This window comes from Globicephala melas, chromosome 3, assembly GCF_963455315.2.
Source record: "Globicephala melas chromosome 3, mGloMel1.2, whole genome shotgun sequence".
NCBI lineage: Eukaryota > Metazoa > Chordata > Mammalia > Artiodactyla > Delphinidae > Globicephala > Globicephala melas.
The window spans coordinates 127,061,234-127,075,439 of record NC_083316.1 but is presented as its reverse complement, the minus strand read 5'-3'; the positions used below and the strand labels follow the sequence as shown (position 1 = coordinate 127,075,439).

Below are 14,206 nucleotides of genomic sequence, written 5' to 3'. Positions count from 1 at the left end.
GAAGGAGTCTTGCGGTGATGGTACAGTTAAGCATCTTGATTGCGGTAGAAGAAGCCACACATGATAAAACTGCTGAGCTACACACACAAACACACATACACGAACATGCACACACTCCAACGAGTGCATATATAACTGGAGAAACAAGAATGAGTGCTAAGGATTGTGCCAATGTCAATTTCCTGGTTTTGATAATGTGCTGTGGTTATGCGAGCTGTCAACACTGGAAGAGACTGGGTGAAAAGTGCACTGGATCTCCCTATTTGCCTGCACCTTCCTGTGAATCTATAATTACTTCAAAATAAAAAGCTTAATGTTTTTAAAAACCAAATTTTAAAGGAGGAATATTATTTGAATGAATACCTTGCTAAAGAAGATAGACCAGGGGGCCAGAGAACCAAGGAATCAGGGAACTTGGGAACCAAGAAAAGAAGGAAAATGGTCAACTTGATGAAGAGGAAGGTGAAGGAGGAGGAGACAAGGTGATCAAGATGCTGGTTACATCGAGTAACAAAACCAAGAAACAGAAAACAGCCTCATGCTTGCTGCCTGGGAATGAAATACTGATGTATACTACAACATGGACCTTGACAACATTATGCAAAGTGAAAGAAACCAGAGAAGAAGGTCACATATTGCATGGTTCCATTTATATGATATATCCAGAATAGCAAATCCATAGAGACAGAAAGCAGATTAGTAGCCGCTAGGGGTTAGGAGGAGGGGGTGTATTAATCATGGTTTCTGTATTTTATGATGCTTTGACATCTTAGGGCCTTGTGGACCCAGAGGGGGGACTGCTCCTCCCAGAGTCAGCTAACTCCTGGAGAAAGCAAACAGCTTGCCTGAGGACATCCCTTTGAAATGCAAATCAATCAGTCCTGAGTGCAAACCCCAACCCAACTCATGTAATCAGTCTGGAACACAGTCTCTGCCCTCAATCACCCCAGGACCAGTTATGGACAACTAGGGACCACCTCTACAGCCCAGGCTGCTCAAAGTGTTTACCCATCTAACCCTAAGTCTGCTCAGCTTGCTAACCCTGCCCTGCCTTGCCTTTCCCACAAAAACCTCAATAAAGGCTCCTGTCCACATTTCCCCCTCTCTTCTTCTGCCTCCGGATCACCCCTGGCACTTCCCCATGTGGCTCTGCCTCCTGTTTCTGTGGATCTGTGAGTAGAAAAACTTCATCCTTCGTGACAGTCATATCTGTTTCCGTGTGCCTTACCATACCTAATTAAAACAAATCCCAGGTACATTTTAAAACAGGGGGGAATAGGAAGTGTTTCATGTGTATATGGTTGTCATTTGGGGTGATAAAAATATTCTGGAATTAGCTAGTGGTAATGGCTGCACATCATTGTGAATGAGCTAATTGTCTCTAGCGGTAAATTTTATTCTGTATTTCTGTACTTTGCATTTCTACATAGACAATCGTTGTCTATGAATAAAAGTTTTTTTTTTTTAAAAAAAGGCCAATGGTAAATAAGCCCAGGAAAAGATGCACAGCATCAGTAGTCATTAGGGAAATGCAAATTAAAATCACAATGAGGTACTACTACATATCCATTAAGATGGGTAAAATTTTAAAAACCACAATATGAAGTATTGGTGAGGATATGGAGCAAATGGAACTTTCACAAATTGTTGCTAAGAATCCAAAATGGTACATCCACTTTGGAAAGCAATTTTCCAGTTTCTTACAGAGTTAGTATACACTTAACCGCACAACCTCACAATTCCAGTCCAAGGTATTTACCAAAGAGTAATAAACACGTATGTCCACACAGATATCTGTACGTGAATATGTATAGCAGCTTTATTCATAACACCCCAAACTGGAAGCAACCCAAATGTCCAAAGACTCGGAAATAAATAAACTACGGTTCAGCCACACAACAGAATATTATTCCGCAATAAAAACAAACTCCTGATACATGTCACAACAGAGGTGAATATAAAAAGCATTATGCAAAGTGAAAGAAGTCAGACAGAAAGGACCATACTTAACGTTCCATTTATATGACATTCTAGAAAAGGCAAAACTACAGTCAGTTCAGTTGTTTCCAAGGGCCGAGTGGCATGGGGATGGGATTGCAGAGGGGCACAAGGGACCTTTGGGTGGTAAAGGAAACATTCTGATCTTCATTGAAATGGTGGTCGGCATGCATTTGCCCAAACTCATCAAATTGTGCACTTAAAAAACAGGTGACTTAGGTAAGTTATTCCCCAATTTTTTAAAAAAAGAGGTGGGGGAGACCAAAGGCCAAGGGTCTAGTAAAGGGTACCAGTTGAAGACACAGTTTCTTGGCACATGTCTGCAATGGGCTAGGTCTGAGGAAGCCAGCCTACTTGGCAAAACGCCCTAGCTAGACTTAGGACCCAAATCCAGACCCTGTCACTCAATTTATGTCCGTGCAGGTGCAGTGGGCTTACCTTGACGGCCTTGGTTACCTGGAAGGGGGGATTATGGCATTATGTACAGACAGGAGCAGGAATAAAAACATGAAGAGGTGAACAGTCTAAGAAGGGTTGAATGCTCTGCCCAAAGCCAGTGAGCAAGACAAGATTATAATGAATGCATAACCAAAAAAAAGAAAAAAAAACAAGTAAAACTGCTTTCCTCTAAGTCTTGGTTTTCTTCAATTCAGCTAATGTTTCATAAAATGTTTCATAAGCCCTTCATGCCAGGTACTTTATAACATTCTCTCTAACCCTCTCAATAGTCCCTAAGGGTGGCCCTCCCTCCTGAGGCTGCAACAAAGAGGGCAAGGCAGCCACTGCCTTGGGAAGGGCTTGGGTTCTGCAACCACAGGGCTCGCATACATATCCGGACTCTGCCCCTTGCTGGCTGGTGTCCCGGAACAGTCACTGAATGCCTTTGACCCCCCCTATCCACCCACCACCAGTTCCAGTAATAACACTGATCGTAGAAAACAGTCATCATACTTTCCCCACCTTCCTCTGTCAGTAAAGTTTTACACCTCAACAGTGTTCCTTGAGGGCTCTGCTTTTAGACAAGTCTAATCTAGTCAGCCAATGAAGATCAGTATTCAAATCATCTCAGGGGCAGCTTGGATGGCCTTGTTTTTCCTCTTAAATGTGACAAAAAGGGAGTCATCTCTTGCATGTCCTGAAATCTATCTTGTGACTTCCAGAAAGGTAGGTGTTACCTCTGGTATCAGTCAGGTTCTTCAGAGACACAGAAAGAGTTAAGATGGAGATATTCATACTTACATATATACAGGAGGTGGTGGGGGAGACAAAGAGGGGGAAACAGAGAGAAAGAGAGAGAGACACAGACAGGCAGACAGACATTTCAAGGACTTCAGTGATTGTGCAGGGTGGCAAGTTCAGAATTTACAGGGCCAGCTAGCAGCTGGAAACTCTCGGGCAGGAGTCAATGCTGCAGTCTTGCAGAATTTCTTTCTCAGTGAAACCTCAGTTTTGCTCTTAAGGTCCTTTTAGCTGACTGGACAAAGCCCACCCACATTTTGAAGATAATCTTTTTATTTAAACGCAACTGACTGTGGACATTAACCACATCTACAAAACATCTTCAAGGCAACACCTACGTTAGTGTTTGACTGAATAACTGGGTTATTCAATACAATCGCCCAACCACCATGACACTTAAAACTGACCATCACAACTGTCCTGGGTGGTCATCTGACACACACAGAGGGGGCTGAGAATTCCTACTCAAGTTTTTGAGAGAAGCAGGAGCACACTTAGGAAGGGCAGGATTGTCTAACAGAAAAATAACTACCGCCCTTTCTTGGGGACTCTCCATCCACAGATGGTTCTGCTGTTCCCACTACACCCCTGGATGAGCTCTGGGACATAAACCAGAAACATTTTGGCATAACATCTAGTAAAGGGATCTGAGTGACCAAAAAAAAAAAAAAAAAAAAAAAAGTGAAAACAAGGACACAGACTGCAACCTCTCAAACATCAAAAATAAAATTCATTTATTAAGGAAAAGTTTTAACACATGAATCGTGTGCAGAACCCAAAATAAGATCTTCCATGAGCTCCAGCATGATCCGCGTCTCTATACATACCATGCGGGAAACACACATCCAACGCAGGCACATAACATACACAGGACTGTCTTGTTATCAAGACCTGCTGGAGGGTAGTTTGTCATATTCCTCTTATTCACACATCCACTGACATGTTCTACAACAGAGCCACATGATTTTATTGTTCAGTAAAACAAAATCACTTCTACAGCACCACCTTGATTGAAACAAAAGAACACGGCTGACAACAGGCACCCTCACTCCCCACTGCAACTCTGGCAACCTTAGATCAGCACCGTTTATGTCTCCTGGCCAGGAAAGGACCCAGTGGTACAAGGACAGGGAAGAAATGCCACAGGCAGATGCTGTGAGAGCAAACAGCCTTGCAACCAGCAGGACTGTCTAAAAAGTATTGACCGTGATTTCAAAGACAAAGCACTCTCCTTTCCCCTTGGAGACGTGTAATGTACTTTGAAAAAATTAATTCTAAGGCGGACGTCGAGCCGACTCCTGTACACCAAGTCATGCCACTTACATTTTTTATTTCCACCGTGACAAAGCAGCTTTGTGTTCTGAGCGGGGCCGATGCCGGGTCTCGCCTTAACGTCCCATCGGCCATGAACTAAACTGATACAGACCCCCTTGCGGTGAATAGTGAAGAGAGGGAGCTGTAAACAGACATAAATTGAGACTCTGCACTTCCAAAAAGCATGAGGTGAACATGTAGTTAAACACAGATGATGTTCTACAATTTAGGAAGGGAGACATTTTAGAAAAAAAGAGAGGCGAACAGGGAGGGGGAAAGGATTTTCCTAATGTACCTGTTTGCCTGGGGGTAGAGCGTGAACGGTGAGCCTCAGCCCGTGAAGTTGGCTGGAGAGGTCAGTGACAGAGAAGGAGGGTGTAAGCGGCAGGTTCTAGGCTAAGACACGCCACACAGTCACATACCTCTGTGCAGATGAAGGGCTCCTAGCAGCTGGACAACAGCACAACATAAATATAAATAATGCCACTTGTGAATGGTACAACTTCTAGGAAAAAGGGAATAGTAGATGCCAGGTCATGCTGTTCCCAGCAAGAACCTACATTTAAGGAGAGGTATACTGCCTACAGGGAGTTGGAAACCTGCTCCCAATAGCAGCATTTGCAGGACAGAACAAGGGGCTCTGAGAAGCTACCTCTGGGCCGATGGAATCTGGGGTTGCCCTGGGGAGACTGGAGGAGGACACAGAGCCCAACAGCAGTGGGCCAGAAAGCCCCACGGTTTGGTTTGGTCTGACAGGTGTGGCCTCACACTCCTGAAAGCCTTCGCTCTGCTGCTCCCCGATCAGTCTCTTACTGATGCTGGGGCTTTCTCACCAGAGACTAAAGCAGGGCCCAGGAAGAGGCTGGGCAGCTGGTTCCTAAGAGCACTGGGAGGAAAGCAGGGAGGGCCCCCTGACTGAGCAGCCCCGTGGGCAGCAGAGGAGTAAGCTTCCCTGAGCTGGCCCCGCGGGCTGCTTCCAGAAGAGGAAGGGCTTCCTCCACTACGACCTCTGGCCGACCCTTTACTCGATACCTCATTGCTGTGCAACTGCACTAGCCGGAAGGTCCCCATGGGGTCCGCCTTGCCTAGGTCTCCTGAAGCAGCCATGCCATCGGGCTGTCAAAGCAGCAAAAGCACGGGAAAGCAATTGAACAGGACGAAGGCCAGGCCAAACTAGCTTCCCGAAGCCCCAAGGCTAGAGCTGTCTCTCCTATGCACCACCTTCCCTGGGCAGGGGCTCTGAAGCAAGAGACCTGGGGCCAGAGGACCTCAGTATTGTGCCACCCAGTCCTCAGGTCCCAGCATCACAGTCCGGGTCTCAAGATCCACCTGGAGAGGACTGCCTCTAGCAGTGCCCAGAGCCTCCGCCGTGGAAGCTGTGGGTGGGCTACACATCTGACCCCCTTCTACTGGCCTGCACCTTCTCGCTGAAAACAACTCTCAGGACCACTCTGGAAAGACTGCTGGACGGGGCTTGCAAAGAGGAGCTGACAGTTCTTGAAGTTACATTTTGGTACTAGAAGTTACTGAGAAAGCCCGAGGGCAGGGAAAGCCTTCAGAGGGCAGGGCTGCTGCCACCTCCAGCTAGAACCCTGGTCATGTAAGCACCTGTGAGTGACCACCGAAGAGCAGAAAGGATGGAGGAAAGTGTCACTTTCCTAAGGGAGGCAAATCACCACTGACTGCATCTTCCTAAGTGAATAAATTATTAGGTGGGCCAGGAGTCACTGCAATGAGAGAATCTGGCTTTGGAACAGAAGAGAAAGAAAAAGCTGGGGCTGTGAGGGCGAGTCACAGCCCCTAGGAGCTTTGGTGAAATACAAAAACAAAACCCCTGATAAAGTGGTGCTGTTCTCCCCACTTTCAGGCAAGAGCCTGGTAGCAGGGGTAGAGGACAGCAGAACCCTGTTATATATGCAGGGGAGCGTGCGCGCGCGCGCGCGCACACACACACACACACACACACACACACACACACACACACACACACACAGCTCAAGAGATGGAGAGTCAATGAACACCCTTCTGCAATACTTCTCACACCAAGAGGGAAGACGGGGCAGCCGAAAGCAAGGCAAGGGACCTTCCCCTGCCTTCTCGGCAGTTTGTTCCCAAACCTGAAGGCCGACCTTGAGGTGAGTCAGCCCTGAGGCTGTTTCTTTTCTGATACCGAGGGAGGCATGCATGGGGGGGTGGAGCGGGGGGGGGGGGGGGGGAGGGGGGCGCGGGGGCAGGCGGGCAGAGACAAGGGCATGATTAGTGTTTAGAACGCAGGAGACAGAAGCCCCAACCATTGGAAGTCCAGGTCCTGGAGGCAGCTTGGGGCGGGGCACTGTTTCTGCCCATCCTCCTCATCCTCTGGGGATTGTAAACAACTGAGCACCACTCGTAGTGTCGGACCAGCTGCTGCAAACTCTACGAACTGAATCTCACACGCTCTGGGCACACTGGCCTCGTCTTCTTGTCCATGGCAAGAGTCTGGGTGTCTTCCTGGACGTTGCCGTGACGCTTGTCTGTCAGGGGCTGAGGCTGGCAAACAGGCCTGAATGCACAACGCAGCCATTTTATAAGCCTCCTATGGAGAGAAACACACCCCACGTGGCCGTCCTTCCCCTCGGCCTTGTGCACCGGCAAACATCTCCTGAGTCCTTCATGTCTTCTCAGTAGGAAATCTGGCTGGTCAACGGGAGGCAAGGTCCATGGTGCCCCACAAAGGTCCGCACTCTGATGATCCTGATGAAAATCTCTGGAGTCCCTGGCCAAGGGTGCGGAGGGTCTAAGCAGACATCTCCTGCATTAAGCTTCTTCTCAGCGGGAGAAGCCGAGCAAGGGTTTACTGAAGAAGGAACAATTCACAACAGTCCCAGATCCAGAGACGGAGTCTAAAAACAAAGGCTGATTTTAAATAAAATATAAATATTTTCAACTTTGGCAGCACTTGATACCTTCCAGGAGTTCCAGCAACTAAGATCATAACAGTATCGTGACCCACACGAGGAAACCGGAGAAGAGGAGGTGTCGCCGAGGATGACAGCACGCCAGAGACAGGAAAGGCTAAAAACTCCAGCTTCGGGCAGCTGGTTTTAAACTACTAGGTAGGCTCCACTACGAGGTGGAGACTTGAACAGGTAGGAAAATATTGAGGTAAAATATTTGGGAGAGAGATAAGAGATGGGCCTGGCAAGGGCATAAAGAAGGGCATTTCCACTGACATCATCTAGGCCTGGCCCGGGCGAGGAGAACACATGAGGTGAGAGACATTAAAATTTTTAAATAAAGTGAGCTGTGCAACAGGAATAATTTGGATGAGGTGGGTCAGAAGGAGAAGGGCAGGCAGTAAGGGGGGAAGGCGTGATCAGGGAAAAGAGTTGAAAAGTTCCGGGTTAAAATAAGTACAAATGAACAGAGATGGCACTGCCCCTGGAGGTACCTCCCACATATCTGCTGCCGACTCTCTACCTGCCCTCAACCCTATCTGGCTCAGGGAACCCAGGTGCCAGGTAAGGGTACATGGATGGCAACCTTGCCTCTCCCCAGAGCCTGGACCCTACCTGAGGCTCTGGGGCCAGGTGCTGGGGAACATACAGGGCAGAGTGGGCCGGTGCAGGGAACGCACCCAGCCCGCTATACAAAGGCACTGGTGGAGTTGACGAAGATGGGAGCGCTGCTGGGCTGGATCAGCTCGTAGAGGGTCACACACGTCCCCACCACAAAGCCCACGAAGCCCAGGAGGCTGATCAGGGCGTCCTTGACGATGGTGATGGGGCTCATGCCCTCTGAGTAGTAGGTGGCGATCTCCAGGAGGGGCGGGATGATGAGGGCCAGGGCACTGCTGCTCACGGAGCCCACCAGGGAGATGACCAGGTCCAGGCGGGGGACGAGGATGGCCAAGACGCCTGTGGGAGAGAGGACACGCCTGTTGATGACTGCCCAGAGCTGAGAGAGACTGCCTCACTGTTCAGCAAATTTAGCAAGTGTTCTTCTCATAGTATGGAGAGCTCCAAGGAAGCTGAGACATCATCCAGTCCAATCTCTCATTCCACAGATGAGAAAACTGATGCCCGGAGATGTGGCATGACCCGGGTCTCACAGCAAGGATGGCAGAACTGGGACTGGAAACCAGATTTCCCAGCTTCACCTGCCACAGTCCTTGATTTCCACCTTTCTGAGGAAAAGGAACCAAATTACATTCCAGGGTAACTCGGTCCTACCAAAGGAGAGCGAGTGGAGAGCAGGAGAGGAGGTGAACCTTTTCTGAGCGACTGCTCATCTTCTTACCACTGAGGGTACCTCCAACACAAACCACTCTACTTGAATGACAAGAAACGAAACGGGGAGAAAACCCTCCTTCTTCTGGAACGATCCCATATCAGCCCCATTGCACAGAGCGTTTTCACACAGGGAAAGGAGAAGCAGGTCTGTGTGTAGGCCAACCTCAGAAGCAAGGCCCCCCATGATGACTGCGTCCCTGTGCCAGGACAAACCAGTGGCTCCCACACCTGAAACTCAGCCCAGGTGTACACGAGCAAGGTGCAACTGATGATAAAGGTGAATGGGGAGGACTTCCCTGGTGGTCCAGTGGGTAAGACTCCACTCCCAATGCAGGGGGCCCGGGTTTGATCCCTGGTCAGGGAACTAGTTCCCACATACCGCAACTAAGAGCCCACATGCCGCAACTTAGGAGTCTACATGCTGCAGCTAAGAGGTCTGCATGCTGCAACCAAAGATCACGCGTGCTGCAACTAAGACCCAGTGCAGCCAAAAATAAATAAATAAATAAATATTTTTTAAAAAGAGGGGCCTCCCTGGTGGCGCAGTGGTTGAGAGTCTGCCTGCTAATGCAGGGGACACGGGTTCGAGTCCTGGTCTGGAAGGATCCCACATGCCACCGAGCAACTGGGCCTGTGAGCCACAACTACTGAGCCTGCGCATCTGGAGCCTGTGCTCCGCAACGAGAGGCCGCGACAGTGAGAGGCCCGCGCACCGCAATGAAGAGTGGCCCCCGCTCGCCACAACTGGAGAAAGCCCTCACACAGAAACAAAGATCCAACACAGCCAAAAATAATAAATAAATAAATAAATTTAAGAAAAAAAAAAAAGAAACTGAATTGCCATTCGGATTTATTGCCTGAAACAAAAAAGCTCCTGATGTGTTTGGCTTAAAAAAAAAAAAAAAAAAGATGAGTGGGGGCTGCATGAGGAAACGCCATCGGCTTGCAGAGCACACCAGCGCCTGTACCACCAGCCAGCTTGGGGGTGAAGGCCAATGTTTCACAGGTTTATTGAGGATTATGGCCTCTGGAATTAGGCACTTGTGTGTGAACCCTGGCTCTGCCTTGAGTGACACATGGCTCCTTTCTATTTCCCAGCGTTCTTGTTGGCAAAACAGGGATACAAAAAGCTCTTACGTCACAGAGATGTTGCGATGATCAGAGGAGATTACACGGGTACTTAACTAGAGTCCTGGTGTACACCAGGCACATAATACAGTCAATATTACTCATCACTAGTATACATCTTGTTGCTTATGGAAAGTGCATTGTTAACTCGTTAGTCATCGAATGTATTCTGATGGATTGTCTTCCCCGCTGCGGGGCTCCAGCCGGAGGTCCTGCGCGTTGAGACAGTGATCCAGGGCACGTCTGTTACCTCACTGATCCCTATGAGAGACTCACACTAGACACGGGGGTTTCAGTTCTCACTTCATTTCATAAAGCAGAAATGTAGTTAAATTGCTCTGAGGAAGGCATCACAGTGGTGAGAGACCAGAACGTCTTGTATTGGCCGGAGTCCCATATAGCCTATCTACGCTCCAGATGGATTGCCTGAATCGATCGCTGCTTCTTTGGCTGAGCACCAGACGAAAGCAGTGGGCTGCATTTAGAGGCCAGGCTTTGTGAGAAACACCTACTTTTAAACTGGAATACCACTCCATGCGGCAAAGGAAGAGGCATGCTGGGAGCCGGGATGTAGCAGGGGAGGAGCAGGGTCACGTCACCTGTCTTACACTCACTCTGCAGCTGTGCTGTCCGATAACGCCGCAGTCACTAGCTATCTAAATCTAAATGAATTCAGTTCTCCAATCACACTGGCCACATTGCAAGGACTCAACTGCCACCTGTGCCTAGTGGCTACTGTCCTGGACAGCACACCTAGAACACTCCCATCACACAGACCGTCTAGTGTCTAGTAGACAGCACTGGGAAGCATCCACTGAGCTGAATTTCCCTCCGCTCCACGGGTACGGAACTCCACATTATTATGGTCCCTGTGGAAGGAAAGGTCCAAAGAATTCAAATGATAGAAAGTGACAGAGCTGGGACTAGAGTCCAGGACCTTAAGCCCCTGCTGCAGTCACATCATAGACCTGATGATCAAGAAAATACAGAATGGGACTTCACTGGTGGTGCAGTGGTTAAGAATCTGCTTGCCAATGCAGGGGACACGGGTTTGAGTCCTGATCCAGGAAGATCCCACATGCTGCAGAGCAACTAAGCCCATGTGCCATGACTACTGAGCCTGCGCTCTAGAGCCCGCGAGCCACAACTACTGAGCCCAAGCACCACAACTACTGAAGCCCACGCGCTCTAGGGCCCGCATGTTGCAACCACTGAGCCTGCGTGCTGCAACTACTGAAGCCCATGCACCTAGAGCCTGTGCTCCGCAACAAGAGAAGCCACCGCAGTGAGAAGCCCCGCGCACCGCAATGAAGTAGGCCCCGCTCACTGCAACTAGAGAAAGCCCATGCACAGCAACGAAAACCCAATGCAGCCAAAAAAGAAAATACAGAATGATACATGCAGCAGGAGGGAGAACAGGGGATCTGGCTGATCGGCGGAAAGATCCTGTCTGTGAAGAACTGGGGGAGTCTGATATCGGGTTAGCTTTCCCAGGGATGCACCACAATCATGTGGTAGGGAATCCGGTACAGGTCAGCCCTGACCTCTCTCTGCTTTGTAGAGGACACCAGACAAGGATTTTGAAGCCTGGATAACAAAAGGGGGTACAAGGAAAATGAGTCTCAGATCTGCCTCTGCTGCCCAGGGTTTTATAGCCCTGGGGCAATCCCTTCCTCTTTCTTTCTTCTATATTCAACCACCATGGCAATTATCCATGAATACCCTCACTGTTCTGAAGCCTTCAGAAAGTCTAAACAAAGGATAAGCTTTTAACTTGCTCTGCAAGTTAAAAATAGTCTGTTTCAGTCTTTAGTTACTTCTAAATAGAGTTGGTGATGTCCCTCAAACCTTCAGGGTTGAATATGGAGGAAAGGTGGAAGTGAAGTGTCCGTAGGCTGATGACAAAACGGCATTCTCATCATGGATAACCTGACGCTCAACAAATGTTGATCTGCTGTGTGACCTGGAATAAGACACTTGCCCTCTCTGGGGTCTGGGTCTCTCTCTGCCTAATGTTTAACCACACAGTGGTGGCTCCAGATGTTCCAGTTTGGGTGAGCAGTGGGGTGGAAACAGCTGAGGCAGCCATCAGACCTAAGCCTGGGTGTGGTTAAGGGTCTGGACTCAGAACCTAGGCTCCAATCCACCACTAACCAGCCAGTTTCTTAACCTGTTTAAGACTCATCTCCCGTACTGCTAAAAAGGGATGGTCAAATGAGATCATTCACGTAAAGAACCTAGAGTACTACACACATAACAAGTGCTTCATACATGTCAGCTAATAGCATCACCCGTCCCTGCTCAGTAGTAGGCTGTGTGTGACCTGGGGGGGAAATCAGTTCCTATTCTGAGCCTCAGTTCACGTACCCATGAAGTATGGTGATTGTATTAACACTGGATGATCACTCAAGTCACACTCGACTCTGAAATTTTAAGGAACTGTGCAATGTAGACTTAGTCGCGTAGGAATGTGTTCTGGGATATGTCCCTCAACTCACTGTCAACTGGGAAGCCATGTGTGCTGCTCCAGAGTGGCACAGCGGAGAGACGGGCTTCCGCTCTAAGAACACATGGTTGGGCCAAAAACGTAGCTTCTAGCCTGCCTGCTTTTGTACCGTTAAAGGGAGTGTGAGTTATTCCTCCCGGTCCCCAGGATGCTCCAGCCCACTCAAGAGAAGGGAGGATTTTAGCAGAGGCAATGAGCCCCTGGAGGAGATAAGTCAGAGGACCTGCCCAGCCCTCCCAGCTCTGACAGTCTGTCCTCTCCCTTCCCTTTCTCCCCTTCCCTCTCTCGTATTAGCCCGGAGGACAGATGGGTACTTCATGATACGAGTTAAGTGAAGTCACTCGTGCTCCACTCTGATAAGAATTAAGTGAAAACAGAAACAGAAGCTTGTGAGATCAGAATCTTTTCTCAGATTGGACGGAGATGTTCCATTTCATCATGACTTTAAAAAGCAATCTAAATACTTGTTCTTGTTTTTACTACAACAGATATACAAGATAAGTATGTTTAGCAAAAATATCCTTAATAGAAATATTTTTAAAAGGGCAAAAACTTTTCTTTTAAAGCCAGGGCCACAGGGTTGCAAATGGAGCACTGTCTTCCTGTCCTAGCTGGACTGGATATTTAGCTGAACCAAAATACAGGCTGACATTGGAGAAAGATAATGGGGGAAGAAGGTGGGAAGAGTGAGCCTCCCGCTAATACACGGGGGGAAGAGGAAGAGAAAGGGGCCCAAACTGAGGGCTCACTAGCCAAGGCATCTGTTTACCTACAAGGCAAAATGGGACAAACTAGTTTTCACTAATTCTATAGGTGGGAATCAGTACTTGGGAAAGATACAGGAGCAACTAAAACCTCTTCCAGCACTGAATGTCTTTACTCCATGAGTTAAAATAAAGCCCTCTAGAAAGAGAAACCCACGAAGGCTGAGATCTCAGAAAGCAGCCAACTGGGGACACCCTATCCCTACTTCCCCACGAAAAGAGCACCGCATGCAAAGAGGAAGCCCACAAACTCCCAACTGGCAGTTGCCAGACCTCTGCATTAGCCCAGCTGTGGCATGAACAGAAAGGGGGCCCTGAGGATAACCAGACCACATGATTAGTGAAGAGGGCTCCAATGGTATTACAAAACATCTTCCCTTTGGGTTAAGAAACACTGAGAATGTGACTTTAACTGCTGAAGCAGCAGGAGGCCAATGGCCATGTTCAGAGAAGGAGCTGATTGGGATTCTGGAGCCTGTGGTTGTAGACCAGCAGCAGAAAGAGCTGACTTACGCACAAGAGGAGAGCAAGCACTTGAGAGACAAACACACACTGACAGAAATTCCTTGGACACTTACAGCTCCCGTGTCCAGAAGTGCTTACTGTTATTTATTATGATCAACCCTGGTGAGGCCCACCTATGGGACTCTTAAATTGCTAGAAATCTGCCTTTAAATTAATAGCAGCCTTGGACAGGATATACAATTTCATTTAGTGGGAGTATAAATTTTAAAAATAATACAAAAAGCACGGGAAACAACTTACACGTCCAACATTAAAGGAATAGTTTAGTAAATACAATTCATCAATAAAATGGAATACCATGCGGTCATAAAAATATTTATGAAGGACATGTCTATTCATGATGTAATTTTAAACAAAATGCAAAAGGCCAAGTTATATGTACACTAGAATTGCAACTTTTTGTAAAAAGCGCCCATGACAGACTTCCCTAGTGGAGCAGTGGTTAAGAATCTGCCTGCCAA

At 48.2% G+C, this 14,206-nt stretch overlaps 1 protein-coding gene across 9 annotated transcripts in view; it reads right to left on the bottom strand.

Moving 5' to 3' along the window:
• The window catches only part of LOC115840788 (ras GTPase-activating protein-binding protein 1), a 354,642-nt gene that overhangs the window by 294,354 nt on the left and 46,082 nt on the right, over positions 1–14,206 (bottom strand). Inside the window, exon 11 of one of the 9 annotated variants that reach the window (XM_030834174.2) lies at positions 6,793–8,447. The exons of the other annotated variants lie outside the window; for them this stretch is intronic. Within the exon in view, the coding sequence (XP_030690034.1) occupies positions 8,176–8,447 (272 nt within the window). The 3' untranslated portion in view covers positions 6,793–8,175. Of the gene's footprint in view, positions 1–6,792; positions 8,448–14,206 lie in introns of those variants that run through there. 9 annotated transcript variants of the gene reach the window in all.